At 45.1% G+C, this 21,594-nt stretch overlaps 5 protein-coding genes across 5 annotated transcripts; 3 read left to right on the top strand and 2 right to left on the bottom strand.

Annotated features, from left to right (window-relative positions):
• Positions 1–9,735: 9,735 nt before the first annotated feature.
• On the top strand, positions 9,736–10,652 carry ACHE_10987A (uncharacterized protein; the record flags this gene model as incomplete). Its single annotated transcript, XM_043285374.1, has 2 exons — positions 9,736–10,076; positions 10,124–10,652. 2 exons carry the CDS (start codon positions 9,736–9,738, stop codon positions 10,650–10,652), a joined length of 870 nt encoding a protein of 289 aa, XP_043132107.1.
• An 856-nt stretch (positions 10,653–11,508) lies between these two features.
• ACHE_10986A (uncharacterized protein) lies at positions 11,509–11,847 on the top strand (the record flags this gene model as incomplete). The annotated part of the gene is made up of 2 exons (XM_043285363.1): positions 11,509–11,527; positions 11,609–11,847. The coding sequence occupies 2 exons, from the start codon at positions 11,509–11,511 to the stop codon at positions 11,845–11,847; spliced, it is 258 nt and encodes an 85-aa protein (XP_043132106.1).
• Positions 11,848–17,198: 5,351 nt separating this feature from the next.
• ACHE_10985A (uncharacterized protein) lies at positions 17,199–17,639 on the top strand (the record flags this gene model as incomplete). Its single annotated transcript, XM_043285352.1, has 2 exons — positions 17,199–17,426; positions 17,478–17,639. 2 exons carry the CDS (start codon positions 17,199–17,201, stop codon positions 17,637–17,639), a joined length of 390 nt encoding a protein of 129 aa, XP_043132105.1.
• A 965-nt stretch (positions 17,640–18,604) lies between these two features.
• Positions 18,605–19,036, bottom strand: ACHE_10984S (uncharacterized protein; the record flags this gene model as incomplete). Its single annotated transcript, XM_043285341.1, has 1 exon — positions 18,605–19,036. The coding sequence occupies one exon, from the start codon at positions 19,034–19,036 to the stop codon at positions 18,605–18,607; it is 432 nt and encodes a 143-aa protein (XP_043132104.1).
• Positions 19,037–21,050: 2,014 nt separating this feature from the next.
• On the bottom strand, positions 21,051–21,546 carry ACHE_10983S (uncharacterized protein; the record flags this gene model as incomplete). Its single annotated transcript, XM_043285330.1, has 2 exons — positions 21,051–21,416; positions 21,463–21,546. 2 exons carry the CDS (start codon positions 21,544–21,546, stop codon positions 21,051–21,053), a joined length of 450 nt encoding a protein of 149 aa, XP_043132103.1.
• Between the last annotated feature and the right edge of the window lie 48 nt (positions 21,547–21,594).

Here is a 21,594-nt window from a genome sequence, read left to right as displayed (position 1 = left end):
GTGAAGCCTGCCTTTTTGGTGAGGATGTTTGCTACTGGTTGCTAACCCCATGGATGTGCCGCTGCTTTGCGACCCTCTCGGCAGAAATATAAGTAGGAGGGCTCCTTTCTGCGGCCACATGAGCAGGTCAATAAGGCATCATGTTTAAAAGCGCTCATGGTACTCTGCAAAGTCACCGTGACCGCTCCTGGCAGCTAGGAGGTGACCCAGGGCTGCTCGGGGAAGAAGGAGTTCAGGTGGCCATTTTTCTAGGCTTATCCCAAGGTCTCAGTACTGTTGAGGGGTTAGCTAGGCTTTTGTCCGTCCAATCAACAACAGAAACCAGCCAACTCACAGTTGTAGCTTGGCGCTACTATAGCTACTATACGTACATAAATTGGCGTGATTCCAACCGAGCACTGAAATCCACCCCAATTGATTTTTTTTCTATTCTGTCCATCTATTTCCAGTGTCCAAAATGGTGAAAACTACCATTTTCACAGCCACCACAGCCCTACTAGCAACCACAACAGTCACCCAAACCACAACCTCGGCACCGAGCGCAACCATCCTCTCCATCTTCGAAGAAAACAACTCCCTCAACGCCCAGGTCTTTAACAACATGGGCGGCAGCATTGTGAACATTGACACACCCAATAACAAAACCACTATTGCCATGAACTGTGTTCAGAGTTTACTTGCAAATTGTTCTTTTTCATCATATGTTCTGCCTATGACAATAACCAGCGGTCCGTCGATGTTTGCCTGGAGTATGAGTTCAACCACACAGTCAGACTCAGTTTATTCCATTGCCGGGCAGTCGCAGAATTGTGTGGTGATTGGGTCCACGCAAAGTGCGAGTTGTTTGATATATGGTAGTTACTGGCATTCAAATATATCTACTACATCGTTGTCGACTACATCTGCGACTGTGGAGTTGAATGCTGAGCAGATCACGTATGATCTTCTCAGTGTTACAGCTGGCGTTGAGAAATTGGTACCTGCTTCTACGGCTTCAACCAAAACTAAGCGATAAGAACAACAGTCTGAAAAGTTATGAAAGTAGGAATCCCGCAGATTTCTGTTGCTTTCTTTTGCTCGTTGTTGGGCTGTCTTTTAAGATCAACCCCTGGAGAAAAGAACTCTACTAACACTGGACTTCGTTGTACAGTACTAGCGGAATGGTAGGGATGTTTCCACTGGCTCCTATGCAATTTGTATCAATAGATTCAATTGCCACTGTCCTCATAATTGCCGACTGGTAGGCACGCGCTTTCAGCGGTTAATTTTGTATCTTATGTTACACCCATGGCCGTTTTGCCTGCACCTAATCTTACAGCTAGCGTCTTGGCTGTGGCGCCCCAGAAATAACAGGAGTGTGTTTAGTGGTGAAACTGGTTTTGCTTGTCCTTGTAGATTGTGAGAAAACCCGCTCTCTCAGGGTTTTACATGATGTTTGATTGAATAATATTCTATAGAAAGCTAAGCTACGGTGCGGCCCTGATTATTGATTTTGATCAGGCCAATTTGGTCCATCAACCGAAGAGAAAGCGGATGCCTTCATTCGAGGTAAAGACACAGAAGTCAAAGTGACTTCATATTGTTTGCTAATGAGAAATCTACATTATTGGAGCATTCAGAGAGCACTTTCTTAAGTGCAAGGCATTGCCAGTTTTTGAAGTGATGAAATCTGTTAGATGTCCAACATCTATCCTGGACAATTTCTGTATTGCATAATGTCCCAAATGTTCAAGAAAATCCTCTTGACATTGTCGAGTTAAGAACCTCCTCAAAATAGCCTTGATTATGGAGCTTCTCTCTTTCTCTTCACCCTCTTCTGTTTGCCTAGGAGTAATCGGATGAGTGACATATTCTAATATAATGCTCTGAAACTTCTCGACTGTATTATACATCGGAGTTTCAAGCATGCCGTACAGATAGTCCAATGTTTCAGATCCTATCTTCCTTGCCCAGAGGCCAGCCAATTCACATTCTGCCTCGTCATAAGCAGAATGGATGTTGAAACACTCCTCTTGGGTTGTAAAGTACCGAATATTCTTGCCTCGAGACTTCCTCAATATAGCTCTTGCCTGTTTTTGCTTTTTGTCGAGGAGCTTTGGTGAAAGAGCGAAGGGACTAAGTAACGATATTCTATGCCCATTACAGTAGGCAATCTCGACTGGTGTCTCTTCAATATCACCGGCCGACATCATACACTCGGATGCAAAAGCAGTGTCGCCCTTAAGGATTTACTTTTGGTTTCTTAATCGTATGCCAAGAAAGCCCTAGTATTGATTAGGAAAACATCCCGAATAACAAGATTCCCACAGTTACCGTATTGTACACGACTGTACTTGAAATGACGTTATGCGGGAAACTAGTGCAAACCACCGAACCGTGGAAAATAGGATTACCTGGCGGAGAAATCATCAATATCCTTCCTGTTCCTATTTTGCCCCTGGCGTTAAACACATACCCAAGTTGTGCAAAACTAACCAGGCAGAGTACCGCAACACTAATAGTCTTGTTTATCACTCCACTTGTCAGGAACCTATGTTCTTCGATGTTGAACATGTTCCTTTGTGTGTGAGCTGACGCCAGATGGTAGCGTCAGGGTCCTCAGCGGCATCTTTTACTTCGAAGAACTTCGAAGAAATGAGCTTTATCCCTTTCCGCTAGCAACCTTACCTAACAGGATCGCTGTAAATCCATACTCAGCAGGGTAGGTATTTTGAGGTTCGGACTTTGAGAGCCGCGCGTCAGAAACATACTCCGTAGGTATAGTAGGGTGAGAGCAAACTTCACTATTCGCTACTCCTGTGCTCCGAAAAGGTTCGCCAATGGCCAAGGCCATGCAATAGATATAGCATTTTGCCTCATTTTCCTACTCGATGATCTCCGTAATAACTCATATAAGAGACACTATAGATTTGTCTTTTGGTATAAGAATTCCCACTTCATGCGCTTAGTACATCCAAGCAAGGTTGACTTGTCTCTGATGGTAGTTGTGCTCTGAAACGGATAAGCCAATAAGGCGGTTAACTCCGAGTCGGGGAAGTCGGGGAGTCGATTATCCAGACTGCACGAGGCTATATATGAAGAAGAAACTTAGATTACACAGAGGGTGACAATGATATCTATAGACACCGTAGATGGTAGAATGAGTGCTTAGCTATTTAAACGAGTGTGTGTCCGTATGAGGGATCTGTCGGCCTCGGTAATCGGACAAACTATTGATCCACCTCGACTTTCATCATGCTCAATCAGTCGGATTTATGTTTTTCCGTCTCGGCTTGCCTTTAGAAGGTCGAATCTGCTGTTCAATAAGCCAATCCTTCCTACTACTATTCGGTCAAAATGCCAAGGTCCAGTCATGATTTTAGTCTTCATCAGCCTCTCCTTCCTCACCTTGGGCGCTTGCAGACGAGTTTGCTCAGGGAGCTTTGTTCTTCCATCCGTTGTTACAATGCCACAAACAGCACGGATATCGACATACAGTGGGATAATGATATCAGGACTCTCGTCCTGAAAGGCTCGTCATGCTTAACATCCACCGAAATGCTGCTACCCGCATGTAACTATGCTTGGAGACTAGAGTGTTTACCGAACAGAAACAATTCTGGTGATTTCGAAGCACGATTTATCCCAATGACAACCCATACGCCATTCGAATTAGCCAAGCCTTTGTCACAAGAGTCCAGGTTAGACAAAGGGAAACCTCCGTTTCTCCCCGAGAGTGTTCCCAGAGGAGCCAGAATTGTTTCGATGAACCAATCAGGATTTATCGAACGCGCCCAAGGACAACCTCTAAGCATCGCAACTTACGGTCTGTGCGGATGCAGTGCAGTCATACTTATATCAGCTGATATTGCATTCATTGCGCATTACCCACCACCATTTAGTGAGACGCTCAAATACCTCATAAAGGGGCTTGCTACGCCGATATCAAATCGCCTCCGCGGAGGAAAAGGGTTTATTATCACCCCTGGACAGTATCAGAAATCTGCCTCAGGTATATGGCAGCTTGCAGTGGAAAATCAGAATCATGCAGACCAACTTAAGTCCATTGTGTCCGGCATTTCTTTAGAGATCAAACCCACAATGGTTCCATACAGTAAAAAACATGTCCATGGGAAATTGTTGCAAGGGATAGCGACCGTAAAATTTAGCGGGGGAGATCTGCCACAGGTCTATTTTGAAGACTCGCTGCTCTAGGTTGGATCTTCGCTCTTGTAGTTCATGAGCTCTCGAGGCAAACTTGGAATATGCATCAGAAATTGTTTAGATAGTATCATAGTTCTATGAATATTACCTGAGGTTTCAGCGCAAAATTATGGATGTTTTCAAGAGTGAAGGGAAGAACAAGATTAGCAAGGATGAATGCATAGAAGATTCCCAACTCATTTGTCTTCATTGTATTCCTAAATTGCTACTCTAGCATGTCGAAAGTGGCTCTCGGCATTGTCTCTTTTTGCACCGACAGCATCAATGCATGTTTGTAAAAATGTGTCGAAGCCTTGTTCAGGCCATGTTTCGTAGTATTCCCACTGGCGCTTAATATAATTCTTCAGCTCATAGAAGGATTCCTCAATAGGATTCAGATTTGGTGAATATGGAGGCAGATACAATAGTTCAACGCCCGCCTCAGAGCACATCTCCTTGATCTTTTCAGAGTGGTGAAAAGATGCGTTATCCATTATTAGCACAGACTCTGTCCATCTTCCACAATGCTAGAGAATCTGCTGAATGAAATCCTCGAAGACAACACTATCTGTTGGGCCCGTAAAGACACGGGATAAGAAGTATAGGCAGATAATACTTAATAACGCTGGCCCCGATGGAAATTTGCCATTTGAACTGGTGCCACTCCTAATAGAGACCAACCCGCCCTTCGAAAGCCTATCCGTTTATCTGTAATATTCTACGATACAGGGTAGGATGTCTGATTGCCTGTCGACCAGGTAGGGAAACAATGCCTCAGGATTACCACACAAGTAACAAAATGAGAGCAGAACTGATTCTTGAGAAGGAGAGGCTAGGTACAGAATGTGCGCACAGTCTTTGAAACCCCTCCTTCTGATCAGCGGTAGTCCTGTGTCGGTATGCCCTAGCTGCGGGGATTTGACGCGGAGGTGCCTTATCTGGCCGGAGCCTAAAATACACGATAGGATCAACAGTTTCCAAGGTTTCCCTTTACATTATCAAATCCGGATTCGTCAACATAAACCAGTTGGTATGAACAGAAATCGAATAGCCTGTGAAAGTAGAAATCTAGTAGGTTAGGGACTTAGAGTTCCGTTCTCCCTTTGCTGGGATTGTTTTTTGCTCCAGCAAGGGTCCTTTTGATGGTGGGAGGTGGTACTATGACACCGAATTCATCATACAGAAAGACTGATATTTCCTTGAGATATTGACCAGCTTTTCCGTGAGGTAATCGAAAAGAGCTTCGAGCATAGATGGAGGAGTTTGGTTCCGGTTCGTCCCATACCAGGTCTAAAAATAATGAGGTTACTGTTAGGACGGGATGCAGCTGGTAGCCTCAGCTCGTGCGATGGACTCAGCTCTCATTTCTTCAAGGCAAGACATGCCGCCGAAGGCCCTGATGTTGATATCATCCGCGTTAACTCTTACATAAGGAAGCATGTTCAGCGTCGAGACATACTAGTTCTTCACAAGTTGAGTAGAATGATAACCAAGACTATTAGCGTTACAGTACTCCGCTTAGCTAGTTATAGATAACTTAGGAATTTGTCATAACCAGGGACAAGATAGGAACAGGAAGAATGACGAATGTTGACCGTTTGCCGGTGTTTTCCTAATAAATACTAGTGATTCTTGGCGTTGAGTTTGAGAGATCAAGATTCAATCCTTGGGTGTGACACCGCTTTCGTATCTGAGTGTACCAATACCTCAAACTCGTCCCATACCGTAAGTCATCTCCCTAGTGGATGGTGGAAGTTGGGGGGCCATCTTGACGATGGATATGATCGTTCGCGAGAATTATCTTTGGCGGGTTAGAAGGATGTTGCATCAAGAAACCGCTTGTATAGCTGAAACACGTAATAACCATACGATACGCTCTCCTAAAATAGAAGTTTTCGGGATTATGACAAAAGAGGTTAAGTGTATTCTTAGCATATGGTTTTGAGAACAGGAAAACGATTGTCAGCGGTGACACTGCTTTTGCATCTGAGTGTATTGGCACCCATAACTTTCAGTAGCTTGAGACCATTGATTAAGCCTCTTTCAGCAGTAACATGCACAGCTGCAAGCCCATCTTCTCCTGTTGCATTAATATCAACAGAAGCATGCTGAACAAGAAATTCAATAGTCTCGGGTATTTTATGTCGTTCTGCCAAAACAAACAAGATTTGTAATCGTCTGTCGCGGAAACATGTTCCAACAATATCTGGAAAGTGTTTCGCGAGTTGGCCAAGAACACTCATGTTTCCAAAACGCAAGGCAGATTCGTAAGGATTCTCTAGGTCGGTTGGAACTCCAATGTTGAGTAAAAATTCGATGGCGTTCGCACGGTTACATCTTGCAGCTATTTCAATAATCAAATTCAAGTTCAAATCACTGAACTCAATGATAGGGCTAGTGTGCTTCCACTGGAGTATGCCCACTGCTCCAGATTGAGCAGCTGCAATGGCTACACTTTGAGCTTCGAAAACTTCGCACTTCTCGGGCAAAAGTGTCGTCAGGTGTGTAAAGAGGCTTGTATTTCTTCCTGCTGCTGCTGCCAACAGGCAATGATTCAAGGTTTTAGCGGAACAATGAGACCTGAAAATTCAGATCAAAGCGTGCTTGGAGCAACGCCTTGCTATCCAATGATATGCCATGCCCTGTCTGCAATTTCTTGAGCTCCTTGGGACGATGCTGAATATTGAGGGACACAATAACTGCCTCCATATCTATTAATGTATCCGAGAGTTATTATAGAGATAGTATAAAACATGTACAGCACAATCCTGAAGCATGGTATCATCGTTTGGGCGCGTCAAGTACGATGCAAGAAATTCATCTAGTGTTCTGTTTCTTAAACTGTCCTCATGTTTCTTATATTCCTCATTTCGAAGAGTGAACACTTTCCATGAAGTGTGGGTATTTTGAGCAACAGGTGTTGGACCCTGCCCATATCTGTTCCGGTAGACAAGGAAAGTCAGGTCATTCAGTTTTTTGCAGGTTAATTGCACTTTTCGTGATAAATCTTGAGATGAAATGCGTGCAAAAATCGCCAGGATAAGTTCATTCAGAAGGTTTGAAAGAGCCGAAGATCGGGTCTCAGCCATTCTCTGAAAGGTCAAGTCTGCGCATCTGTGATTTGGTGTGGCATGATCCTGGGTCGTTTGATTGGTACTGTAAGACCTTGAGATTCCATCTCGTTCTCTCAGTCCGTTTGTGCTCTTTATAGAAAGCCCAGTATTATCTTTTTTGGGGAGAGATAAAAGAAAGAAAGAAAAAAGGAAACATAGTGTCTGGTGAAAACACTTGTAAGACCAATAGCTGCCCTTACCCCACACTTACTTCCATTTTCTCGCCTAGTTTGGTGCTGGCCCCGCTGTACACTGCTCTCCAATAAAGATGACAAAGAGCCAACCATTTTTCATTATATTCTGAGTAGGCGCTTGCGGGAATTAATCCGATCTCCTATTCTTAGGAGATCCCTACTTTATTGATCAGCATACTGGCTTCCAATTGAGAGTTGCTGTAGGTTTATATGGAAGATACAACAGTATAAAATGAATAAATTACGTGTACTGGAATTACTGGAATGAGTCGCTGCATGAATGGTGGATAAAAGTCGCTTGGGAACAGACATAGATACAGTATACTGCGTGCAGGAGGAGCATTGGCGGACAAATTGCATCATGATGAAATCAACGCAGAAGTTGAATAGTATAAGGAAGTAAAGTATCTCTTCCTACATCAAATCTTTCCAATTGGGAGACCCGCACTTCGGAGATGAACATGAACACCATCCCAGTTATGTAACCTGGAAGGATTTCGCATTGGGCACCAGACCTCGAGATTATTGTCCTGTGGTTGGCACAAATTCACCAACCACTACTAGTGTCCCCACATTCCGGGGGTTCCGGCGTATTTCTAGCATAGTGGTTGAGCAATCACCACCGCCTTCACTATATGTATGGAGGCCCTGCGCTGCAGTCACTATGGGATGGCGAATATCTACTCTCCAGGTGTTCCAGAGATAGACTATCAGACGGGCGCATAGTTAGCACAGTACGAACAGTTCAGTGAATCAACAGAGCGTCCTAAGCGTTGTGGCCCCTCACTGGTTACGACATACTTGAAAGGAAAATCCCGTCAGGATCTGATTCATGAGCCATTCCATTCATTGGCTGGCTTATAGGATCAGAGTAGGTTGTATTGCTTAATGTAACATCATGAGTCTGATGCATAAAGCATGGCCACCGTTCACGCTGCAAAGATTTGTACTTTGTCTGGATGGGATGAGACAGAGAAAGTGGGGCTTCAGGGTATAAATGAAGCGGCCCCCCTTCCAACGGGGTTTGTAGATCAAGGCAGTGGTACAGCTGAAAATGAATCTGATTGAAGTTATATGGTCCGTTCCTATTCAGGATGGGGTGTTGAGGTTCTTAAGGGATGGTAGTGTTGCAAGCGTTGGTGGCACTTGCTCGATGCTGTACAAAACTGCGAGGGATGAACTGGAGTCGAGGGCGAGGCATTATTTGAAGAGTAATGATTCTAAGGAGCATAAGTTTTATCCTGTGCAGGGTTATTATGGAATTCGGGAATACGGTGATGGCGACTGTGATCAAAGTGAGTCAAAGGAAGAGGTTTTGTGGATAAGGTGTGCTTGTAATCATCATGAGCATGAATGGAACTTATTTCACAAGCAAGACTGTTCATGTGAGTTTTGATGGAATGAGCTGTGCATAAGAGAGAACTAAACAGTCTACAGGTGGCCCCTGTTACTTGGAGAAATTGTTTGGCCCTCAGCAGGTCGGGGTTTGTTACATGAACGGTGTGACGTACACGCGTAAAAATAAATTTTCGCGTTTTGAATGCAGCACGAGTCCTTTGATAAAAAAACACCAAGTGCGAATGTGGGGTCTAGGACAGGATGGCAAATGGTATATGCCGCAAGGGCGGGGAATGCCATGAAGCGCCCCTGGAACTGAGGAAGCAAAGTATAGATAATTGTCCCTGTGATAGGTCCAAATTCACTAAACACTCCCAGTGTCTCCATCATCCGGGGGTTCCGACGTGTTCCCAGCATAGTGGTTCAGCGAATCAGCGACCTGCCCTAAGCGCTGTGTGGGTGGAGGCCCTGCGCCACAGCCATATAGGAGACTGCGAGATTTATATGAAATGCTACTCTGACGATCAACACAAAGACGGAACATTTAAGCACAGAGGGGCAAGACCAAGGAAAATAAACAGACTGATGTGCCTGGAGAGGAATTGAGTGTCCAGTATCCACCCTCCAGGAGTTCTGGAGGCTGTCTAAGAGACGGTACAATGCCTCATTGGTTAACAACAAATATTTAAGCGCCACGTGATCGTGTTAACAAAGTCTGTTAAAAGTTGCTGGGCCCCACAGTCGGACATGTCATAATCTTGCTACATAAATACATTGCGAGCATCAGATCGCAATCATATAATATGCTTGAATCCACTGTTTTGTTTTCAATTCTACTGATAGTGTTTTTTCTGAGACTTGCGTGACTCCACTTGTTCCAACACACTGCAGACGTGCCGTTATACGAAATGAGCGCAGAACCTCAACCTCCATTCCACAAACAACTTTTTGAATGTACAGCTGTGGTGCTGAGCATCATAAATAATCGGGAGCCAGTTGAATCGGTTGACCTTGGCCCCCTCACAGAAGGCCTGATCTCCCTGCAAGATACACTACTGGGTTCCCTACACATTTCTGATTCTATGCTTGATCCATTTTATTTGCTCTGCCTTCTCCCTTGCAAGGCTTTCAAGGAGCAAATTTTGCCCGGCTGCAATATCTCAGTGGCCGGATATAAACTCCGTCAACTACAAGATGTGTTGTTGGCGTTATTTCATGCGCTTAGCACTTATCTCAGCATCATACGCTGGTATGTGAAAGCAGTGATCTTTGGAGACGTTCGCTTATACCATCTAGTGCTCGGGGTCAGTTTGATGGAAATACCAAGGCACGATGTATGGATTGCCTATCTCGTGCAGTTGATGACCTTGGGAAGCACGAGACGCATCTTAAAGGCCTCAAAAGCCTCGATCTATCTGTTTTACTTCAGATAACTGCTACACAGACGTGCCTACTATTATACAAGAATCGCCTCCGTGACTTTGAAATTGGCTCTTTACCATCCACCTCACCCTTCTGTGATTGTATTAGCCGTGGCAGTAATAGGACCTCCTCTTCGCCAAATGATATCATTATAATCCGACTTGGGGAATCTGCGAAGAACCGCCTCGCTGAGTATGGTGAATTATTATTGCAGGAAATCTCTCAAGGACATGCGAGAAAAGAAGACATTTCAGCGAGGTATAAGGTGGTCCAAGAACGTTTTGAACGTGCTCTTAAAGATCTTCGGCGTGATGAAGAATTGGAATTATATGAAACACTGACGAGGGGATATCGACTCGATTTTACGTTGCCTTATGCAGAAATGATGCATCCTGACTTATGAGAAGCGACCTTTTCAGCAATGGTACGGAATTTATTTTACTATGCAGCTTGCAAAACCGGTCAAAGTGTCACAGGCTGCGCCTGTCGCATAAGCAATATGTTAGTCAGATGGAGAGGCTATCGGACGGAGAGGCTATCAGAGGAACTGTTTACCCGCACTGCGCGCACATGTATATAGAGTCGCCCGATCGGGCATTCTGTCCCTCTCTTCTCCAACGAAATCTTTTGTGCCTAAGCTAGTCATTAGCATCTCCGGGCCTAGCCCTTAACACAAAGTCTTCAAGTGTTTTTCTTGTTTTGTGGCACCTAAAGTTGTGGCGGCGTTGTAACCTAACAAAATATCAATAATGAATCAAAGCAACCTGTATTAAATGTGCTGTATAGGCAAGGATGTCAATGAGTCTTCTGGTTTATTGATCTTTCAATGTAAATGCTATATACAGGGACCAGCGAAACCAGTTTCACCACAAAACACTTTCTGTTTTTGGGCGCCACAGCCAAGACGCTAGCTGTAAGGTTAGGTGCAGGTTGAAACGGATAAACCAATAAGACGGTTAACTCCGAGTTGGGGAAGTCGGGGAGTCGATTATCCGGACTGCACGAGGCTATATATGAAGAGGAAATTTAGATTACACGGAGGGTGACAATGATATCTATAGATGTCATTGATGGTAGAATGAGTGCTTAGCTATCTAAACGGAGTGTGTGTGTTCCGTATATGAGGGATCTGTCGGCCTCGGTAATCGGACCAACTATTGATCCACCTCGACTTTCATCACAGGTAAAACGGCCACTGGGTGTAGCATAAGATACACTGTTGCCCGCTGAATGCACGTGCTTATCACTTAAGTGGTGTAATGGACCAGAAAAGAAATTGTGAGTATGCCACGCAACACATACCATTCACATCATTCAAGCGCCAAATTCGTGAGTACCTGCTCACGAATCCTATGCCAGCCACCGAGCACAGAAGCATCGCAATCGCCAATCCCATGCCCGTTAACAATATGGGGGAAGCCCCGGGCGCCCTCCAATCCCCGACTGCTTCCCCCCGAGCCTACCACCCCGAAGCGACCGCCGAAACGACCGAGACCAGAAACACCAAGGGAAACCATACAACCCGCTCCTACCATCAGGAACTGGCAACCACCTGGCCAGTCTGTCCAGGATATACCCCCAGCATCCCCTCCCCATGAAACCCCCAGAGCCAATTGGGCCTCGAGCTCCGAAGCCAAATTGCAGCGGCAGTGGCATCCCGCACAGCAGAGATAAAAACTACAGGAGATAAGGTCCTGGACCTTGTGACTATGATCAGTCAGAAGATCTCCAGTTGGGAAGGAAAAGGCCTTAGGAGCGCAGCAGCCTTGGGCAAAGACTTCAGGACCCTGGTCCTCAATTTCAGCAAGAACTTGGCAACCGGGGACATCACCAAAGGGGAAGAGAACCACCAGCCCGTTATATCTATTCTTCAGATAGCATGTTAATGAAGCAAGTCAGTATAGTGCTGGCTTGCCCCTGCCCGGTCTTGAAAGCGCCGATGGAACAGAAGCTCATCATTCTTATCCAGGTGAAAGCTGCACCGGTAAAGATTTTTGCGCCGACATCTGGGTCTCCGTATTTCTCACATGCACCCACAAAAGCCTCAATACACGGGCAATCAGCATTAGCGATGTGACCAAGCGAGAATACGCGGCGGCTACAGGTGCCGACCTAGCAGTATCCAACAGGTCATATGATATCCAACTATCACATCCGCAGATTGCGGACTTGGATGTCCAACTCGATCCTCACTGTGCTCTATATTTATGTAATGATATATTATCCTTATATGAAATCTTGGATTTGAGTAAACACAGAAAAAATAAATTACATTCGGCCCATATGGGCCGGAGGTCCTGGCCCAAACCCGGCCCAAAACCAGATCTAAATAGGAATAAAAGGTCTACTACTACTACTAGACAAATGATATTTTGGGGCTAGAAAAAAGTCCTGCTCTGTATCGTTTGCCACAGTCCTATTACTGAGGGTAACCTTCTAGTCAATCAAATAGTGGATATAAGTTGATGGGACCTCAGCATATGCTCGACACTCATTCCAACCACTGAATTATAGCAATGCAAATTTATTTCTCTATGGCGCGCTCGGTTGGGAAGTCGCGTATTCCACAGCAGACAAGTCAAAGTTGGTAGGGCTTAGAATACCAACGAGTTTCATCAAGTCTCACTGATGGGTTGGGATGCATATATTCCAGCCTGATAAATGTAGTGTAATAATTTCAGTGTAATCCATTTATATCATACCAGAAAGTTACTGCAGCCCTCAATCAAAGCCGGTAGCTCAATAAGCTATCAGTACTAATGTCTTGGCAGTGGGCCAGGAAACAATCTACGTATGTTTGCCAGTGAAGGCAGATTTGCTAATAAATGTATTTAAGGCTTTCTAGTTATAAGGTTTTTTTTTTTTTTTTTCATTAACAGAATTCATTGCTGATGTATTGAGAAGACCGAGCTTGAACCAGGTTTTCAGGCGCTGCCAGGGTCCTTTCTAGAAGAATATTTCTGACTCGGTTTATTAATCCTATGCCAGGAGCAAGGCAGACACCTCGCGAAGACAGTATGATGACCCAGATGATTTTATCTTGGGCCTGCCTATTTGGTATTTGTCTAGCTGAAGGGGGTGGAATATTTTCGAAGACTTGTAGTGCGGCCAACCTAACCTCGAATGGGCTCCTGACAGCTGATTGTGTTGCAATCAATGGCACTCATTTTGACAGTCAGCTGGATCTAGGGTCATGTTTTGCCAACCTTCAGGGCAAGTTGAGCCCAGTAAAGGGGTAAGTGCCATATGTCTAGTCTAAATGAGACACAGACACATTGACCAAGTTGGTTAGGGGAAAGGCATTTTTTAAATGCGGTGGGTGTCTCGCCTGGATGGATTCATCGGCGTCACCACCAATGATGTTAGGTGCTTGCCCTTGGAGCGGCGGCGTGAACACCCAGGCAGCTTATTTGGGTATACATCTCACACCCAACTCGTAACCATTGAGCTAACAGCATGTGCTTTCTAGATGACATGGTCTACAACAATGACGGAGCTTTGGGCTGCTTTGGGAGCGAGAAGGCTTCTAAGATCAACGCTGTGGAAGTGGCGTTGCTCTTTGCTGCTGCGAGAAGCCAAAGCAAGGCAAGCACAAGCACCGCAGTGGCAAAAAGCAGTGCTTAAATGTTTGTTGGACTGTTTCTCAAAGCGGGATGTGCCCATAACTGGTTGCTTTGGTGAACTGCAAAGCAATGAACACCCTTCAAATCCTTGCGCGGAATGGGAAGCAAGTGCTCTTTCTTAAATTTCCTTGGGCCTTGGCAAAGGAGGGCTTATTCCAAGCCTGGACTTAATAGATTTAATATCTACATATCTAGATAAATTGCTAGTCTTTGGTCATGCTCAATGCTCATTATGATCAGAATGTCCGGGTGTCAGTAGACAATAATAGGTGCTATTTGAAAATGCTATCCACGCAAGCTAGCAAAGCTACTTTTCCATAATTTACAGCAACCATGCTCGTCCATAGCAGCCGGCAGAAAACCTGAGATAAATGCATACTAATTACCTGACAAAGCCAACGTTGAGACCTGGTCTGATGCCTAGTTCTAGGCAAACGAGCCGTTCCCATCAAGTTGCGTTGTGTGACGGCCTGGTCACGTTGGTTGCTTATCACGTGAGGTGTGGTTGTTTGCTTTGTTGCTTTGTTGATAAATATGGCGTTACCTCCTTTCTTCCTTCCTCATGTTGATTATTCTCGTCGATAGCTACCTAGGTAGAACCCATGAGTTGGACGTTCCATTATCCTAGTAGAGCGCCGTGACATAATAATCAACATCCTCCTTTTATACCTTAGGGAGAGAAATACCAAAGGCTTCTCCCTTCAAGGGATTCGCTGGTGCCGCAGTTCGGGAGCTGGCCAGGCTATAACAGTGTCTCCATTCAAGTTTCCATCCTCAAGTCAAGTCAAGCGCTGCTTCAGTTAAGTTTCTAGAGCTCAGGATTGAAACTTCTGTTGTTGGCATATTCAAGTTCAACTTTCAAGAAGTCCAGTGGTTGCGACTATGCTGGCACCCCTTCAAGTTCTCAAGACTTAAGTTTTTCAAGATTCAAGCTCACGATCTCTTTCTTAAAGATCATGGACCCCTTTCAAGAACTCCGAAATGAATTTTCTTCTACGATCCGCGCCCTCCAGAATGAAATTGAATCCATCAAAAACGAACCCAAACCACTTCAACGACCAAAGCCATGCCTCCCCGATCCCGAGAAATTCAATGGACAATCTTTGAAGTTTGATACCTGGCTTGCTTCGATGAAGGCTAAGCTTAGGATTGATGCTCCAGCTATTGGTGATGCAGTGGCTCAGTTCTACTACGTCTATCTGAATCTGGAAAGCAAAGTCCAAGCTCTAGTTCTTCCCCAGTTATCTTACGCAGAAGACACCAACACCTGGGATTACAACACTATCCTTGATCAACTATCTCTGGTTTACGACAACCCCAACAAGATTCAAGAAGCTGAAGATCATCTATTAGCCCTAAAGCAGGACAGTGGTGAATCTGTGGCAGCCTACATCGCCAAGTTTGAGAGGATTCTTTATGAGGCAAAGGGCAAAGATTGGCCTGATGTCACCAAGATTTCAGCATTCAGGAAAGGCCTCAATCCTACTCTCCGAGGACGTCTCAACCAGCAGTTGAATCTTCCAAAATCATACACTGATTTCCTTCGTGTGGTTCAACAATTGGGAAGTCATTCTTTCAGCTCAAATTCCACCAATGTTTCCCACTCTCAATCACACCAATCTGGCTCTCACACCAAGTCTGATCCTATGGACCTCAGCGTCATCAATATCAACTCCCTGTCAGCAGCGTCCACCTCCCTAGATGAAAGGAACAGACGACGACAACAAGGATCCTGTGTGAGATGTGGCTCCTCTGATCATTGGGTGAAGGATTGTTCCATGAAGGCACACAAGGAATCCAATAAAATATGGAACCAGCAGATGATTGCAAGGTTAGAGGCAAACCGTCTTGATGACCTTAATGATCTCGATGATTGATTTTTGGAGATGTTTGGACATGTTCATGTGTTTTTCTTTTTCAAGTGTCTCATGTATTGTTGCCTTCTCATGTTTTCTTACCTGTGGGTTGACCATGACATTGAGGACAATGCCTATTGAAGCCGGGGGGTAATGTGACGGCCTGGTCACGTTGGTTGCTTATCACGTGAGGTGTGGTTGTTTGCTTTGTTGCTTTGTTGATAAATATGGCGTTACCTCCTTTCTTCCTTCCTCATGTTGATTATTCTCGTCGATAGCTACCTAGGTAGAACCCATGAGTTGGACGTTCCATTATCCTAGTAGAGCGCCGTGACACGTTGCTAGGCAAATAATAGCATTTCAACTGTTTCAGCGATAATAATGAATTAGATCATAATATTTTCCCTATTCCAAATCCCCTACTCTCCTGAGTACATGCAACACATGCAATCTTTGTCTTTTTCAGAGGTGGCTACAGAGCCACTTGATGCAGATCTAGGGTTCACTACCCATGCCCTTTTAGTGAGCTCGACGTCTCACAGAGTGGTGGCGATGAGTGTGACGATTCCGAAAAGGTTCTTGTCTAGATGATGTAGCTGTCGCGCGAGTTTAAATAGCATATTAGTATAACCACTGCAATGCGACCTCATCTAGCATACCAGAAACCATGGAAGGTGGCCTGTCAGACTGGGGGTTGTTAAATACGCCAGGATGCAAAACCTCATTTGTTAATCAATGGATAACTTAATTGACCATTTCCAGTATTTACCATGCCCTTTTCGGGGTTCTTGTAATCTCTATAGATAGCAACGCCGGATATCTAGGCTACTATCAGGATAAAGGTCACCCAGTAAGGTAAAGGTATGCATACAGTAGTGGCCAAGGCCCATATAGCCCAGATAACACCCACCATGACAACCATAACGTTCACCCTTAATTACACAGTACTTCATTGCAGCGGCTGGATGTTGAGATGCCGTTTATTTATAAGTAGGTAAGGTCAAGTCTTTCATTCAAATGACTCAGCCCATACTTGGCCCATGAGGCACTTCTAAAGAACTTGGCCTTCTGTTGGTTATATTTTACACCCACCTAAATTGAGGGGAAGTGATTTGGCTGTCATTATAAGGAACTGGGCCCTTTGTGCACAAATTTAACCTCAAAAGGCATATAACCCTTGGCAAACATGCCGGTTGAGCAGTATGGCAGGCCTAACATCTAGATCATTGTGTCGGTAGCAATTGCTCATTTGCTTTGTTGAGTCGTCCATAGACCGTAATTTGAGTGGCTTTTGTTTGAGGTGGGTGACGCTTCTCAATTTGATGCAAGTCCTTTTTGTCATTTAATTCGCTCGACTGTTTATATGAGGGCCTCTATAAGATGGAACTTGAAATTGGTATTTAATAAAGCGAGTTTCACACGAATTCCAAGCACATAAGCCTGAGAAAACACAAATTGAGCGGATACAAAATGCAGGAGAGCGATCAATGGGACTTCCAAACCTCACTGCAGGACAGTGACGAAGGAATCGATATTCAAGATACTGATTTGGAATCAGAGTCTGATTACTCTGTACACACGTCTGACAATGACTTCATTGACCCGCAGGACGACCTTAACATAGGAGACTATGACCCGAGTTACACTGACGATCTCTCATCGTTGGCATCTTCGAACAATGATTTTCATGGCAAGCTGGTAAGAAACACTCTTTAATTCATTTTCATGCATTTATTCATATATTTCTAGTGGGATAAAGGCAAATATGACGAATTCGATGTTCTTGACAAGCGGCATATTGAAGGTGCCAATGGCAAAGTATCACAGGTTTTGATACAATGTTGGGTTGAAGAAAGCATTGTCCAGGATTTACTCGACCTTCTTCGTGTCTATCGTCAAGAGACACAATGAAAATACCATCCCAGCCTAATAAAAATTTCCGGTCACTTGCTTAAGAGGACTGAAAGATATCCCTGTACAGTACCGGTGGCTATTCTTGGCAATATTTTTGAATTCAGGGCTTCTAGATCTTGATGGCTAAATAAATATGGTTAACAGTGGGCGCTGGGAGTTAGAATCAAGTCTTGTTTTATGTTCCTTGCTATGACCTGATTATTTAGAGTGACTCTCCACTAAATTTAATGACTCGGGAGTTGATTATTCCGCGATTAACGAGGTCTATATGGAGAGATCTAGATTGAGGAAAGAGGTATATTGCCCATGGACCTCGAAATGGGACCGCAGGGACCGCAAACCAAACTGGACCAGATTGCTGTGGTCCGGTTTTTGGTGTGACACCTAAGGACCGCACCGCGGTCCAGTTAAGTCTGGCGGTCCTACAAACAGGACCAACATAGAAATTCAGTGATATGCATATTTCATGCAAAATCTACATGTATTGTGTTAGAAGTTGCACATTGTTGTAAGAGTAAAATACAATGCCGCCCGTTATTGCCTTCCATGTCAGGGGACAAAGAGACGTTCTTTCAAACCCTGGTCACATGGCGCGCTAAACCTTATACGGCTGTTTCTGTATTTAAAACTTGGTCCAGGTTGTAACCACTGTTTTACATCCTAGAATAACCACCCAAACCACTATGGTGTTGCTTGTTCACACTCCTCCCAACCTAGCAATTGCAGTCACCCAAACCAGTTACAAATGGCAAGAAAAATCTATGCCTGGCAGCGTAAGGGAAAGCTTCCTCTGTTGTATAATGTGATCATAAACTCTCTGATTCTTGTCAAGGGCTAAAGGCCATCGCTAGCTAAATACAGACTTAGTTATGTACTTGCATCTCCTCAGTATAGTAGTTCAACCTCGTCGCGATGGACTACATTTAGTGGACTAACAACGCACCAGCAAGAATGTGGCTATGCTATCTGCCTTCCCTGCTTTTCTCAGTGTCCTGACGCTTATGCATTTCCATTTGCTTCCTCGTGCCCCTGCCCGTTATTATCTTCCCAGTGTTATTCCTGAAACTATATTCCCATATGTGTTCGTCTGGATCCTCTCGGGAAGGGAAGTCTGGGGCCGCCCGAGGCGGCAGATGAGGATCGGTCGTATACCGCCACTTTTTCTCGATTGTACGGCGTGCGGCTGGTGTCATCGCTGTCATTTTGTGTGCATATTGCTCCTGTAGATGGAGGAGGAAATTGCTTCGAAGGACCCAGGACTTGCCGTAGTCGGGACATGAAGGAAGCTTGCATGGATATGCCCATACGTGTCCGAAAGGGAGCTCAGCATCGGCATTGTCAACCTCATCATCGAATTCGGAAGGAATAGAAGGGCTAGAATTTGAAGTAGTCATGCTCTGTTGGACAGCTTGTCTTGCTGGAGGGTGGGGAACAGTTTGTTACGCTTCGATTTCCCAGCGCGGGGGTCAATGATTTATGACAAAGCGCACGGGAACCTTGAACAAAGGTGGCCATGTGACTTGCTTCGATGTATTCTTGGCGACATCCACAGCCAAAAGCACCCAGCCACATACTGTAACATCTGTCAGGAATTTTACATGTTCGATACAGAACCTGTAAGTTACAGCATCATGTGATTAGGGTTTGAAAGAGCAACTCCATGTCTCTGACATGGAAGGCAATAACGGGCGGCACTGTAAGGCTTTTCATTCTTACAGTGGAATTCAAAATCAGCTTTAACTCCACACTCTTGCGATTTAATTCCCGGACCCTAAGTGGGGACACATTAATCTAATTTTAGCTCTTCCCCTGTTAATCCCTGTAGGGCAGTATTGTATTCCCTGGTAACCACAATGAGTCATTGTTATAGTACCGTAATTTCTTGTAAAACCGATGGAATCCATCGTGCAAACAGATCAAACAAAAAGAGAATCCTAACAATCTGGCAAGATCTTCTTTCATTCTCTCATCTCTTGGGCTATTTGTCACGCGCAGCCTTCGCCCACACTCTCTTAAATCCAAAAGAAGGCTGTAGTGACGCCATAGAGAACTTATCCTGGTACGCAACTTGTTTCTCTAGCTCTGGTTTCTGCTATCCGCTGCGATTCTCATTCGTTACCGAGTCCTAAGGAAATCCGGTACTTGGGGAAGCTGACATGGACCCTCCCAGGACTGTCATCGTACTGTAGAGATGACACAAAGCCCATCTCATGACGATTTCATCTCCCAGCCCGAAGATCCTGTAACTTGGGAAAACAACTCACAGTACGCTCCAACACCTGGATATTTCGGTAGTCCCAATGCAACACGGCTCAACTACAGTCCCTCTTCCGGCTTTGTAGTCATCCCTGAGGTTTTGTTTCACCAGCTCAGCATTTTCTTCATGGTGCGGATCGATCAAGGCGGTGCAATGGCGCAAAACACAGTCCGTAACAAATCTCACATTAAATGCTCCACAAATGGATCGGATGAACAAGTATGTTGCAATTGTATAAAATGCCTGATAAATTACAGCTAGCTTCCCACTGTCCAGTGGGTTCCGGGACACGCAGGGGTAGAAGGAAATGAGAGAGCCGATCAGGTGGCAAAACAGGCAGCCAACAAACCCCCAGGAAGAGGCCCAAGAGAGATCTCCCTGGCATTCACCTGTAGAGCCCGAATAGAGGCCATTACAGCACAGAGGCAGAGATGGCTTGCCAAGGAGCTCAGCAAGCGATCCCAACAAGGTCAGCGAACATATAGACCACAGAAGAACTGGCGACTCAACTCTGCAGCTGCAGTGGCTCCCAAGCACCTAGCGAGCCGGTATTTTCAACTGAAGTCAGGACATGCAGCTGTTGGAGCATATCTACATCAGATCCAGGCCCAAGAAGATGCAACCTGCAGAGATTGTGGCCTATCAAGGGAGACAATACACCATCTTCTCTTTGAATGCCGGAAATGGCGACATCAACGAAACAAGCTCTACAAAAATCTGGAGCTAGATGGAGTTATGAGGCCCACTGCTGCAGAGGAACACCCGCAAGGACGACTTCTAAGAGAGCCCAAAGCTACCAAGGCGCTGCTACAATTTCTAGCTAGTACCAGCGTAGCTCTACCTCGAGCACACCTACAGCGAACGGCAGAAAGGGTCCAAAAAGATGATGAATGGGGATTGGAATCATTGGAGGCAATTCGAACAGGAGAAGGATAGCAGGAAGGGTAGCCTGAGCTGAAGTCAGCCTAGGCCGCACCCATCCCGCACGAAACACAAGGAGAGCACTGTGCTCGAAAGCCCTGCGCAAACAGGCGGTCTGGGGCAAGGAAAAGGATCAGAAAGAGTATGGAAGGGGGCTAGTGCCCCAGGAACTTATATGGATAAGAGACTGTAGGATAGCTAACGGCCTCAAGTCCACGGATAACGGTCTGTCATAGCTCTAGGGCTCGGTATGGACAATAAACTTGATAAAATAATAATACAGCTAGCCTGTCATTTTGTCGGTTTCCGCGATAGATATGACGCAAAATTTTCTTGTCCCAGTCTAGATCCACTGACAACCCGACAGTCCATAAATCAGCAGGAGTCATTTCGATTCTCGCGGTGAACCTGAGTAATTGGGAGGACGGCATTATGTCAATTTCTCTCGCTTCTTCAATGCGTTCTCGGGCACCAGTCCCTCGTGACCGATTCGGTTTCGTGCTGGATGACCTTTTTCTTTTCCCGAATGCATCAAGCAGAGAAAGCCGTGTATTGTCGGGTAGATGGTCCTTATTGAGGATGATAAAATGGGCAACCTACATGGTTAGCCTGACTCAGCTGCTGGATGTGTTCAAAGCTTACCTGTCGAAGAAAATCGCCCTTGTCCAATGTGCCATCTTGTATGTCAATAGCTCGAGTAGAGCATAGCTCACCGAGCTCTTCCATTATTGCTTCACGGTATTGTCCCCAAGTAACCAGTAGTCGGTCGTAGTG

Source organism: Aspergillus chevalieri, chromosome 1 (genome assembly GCF_016861735.1).
Source record: "Aspergillus chevalieri M1 DNA, chromosome 1, nearly complete sequence".
NCBI lineage: Eukaryota > Fungi > Ascomycota > Eurotiomycetes > Eurotiales > Aspergillaceae > Aspergillus > Aspergillus chevalieri.
This window is presented reverse-complemented; position numbering and strand designations above follow the sequence as displayed.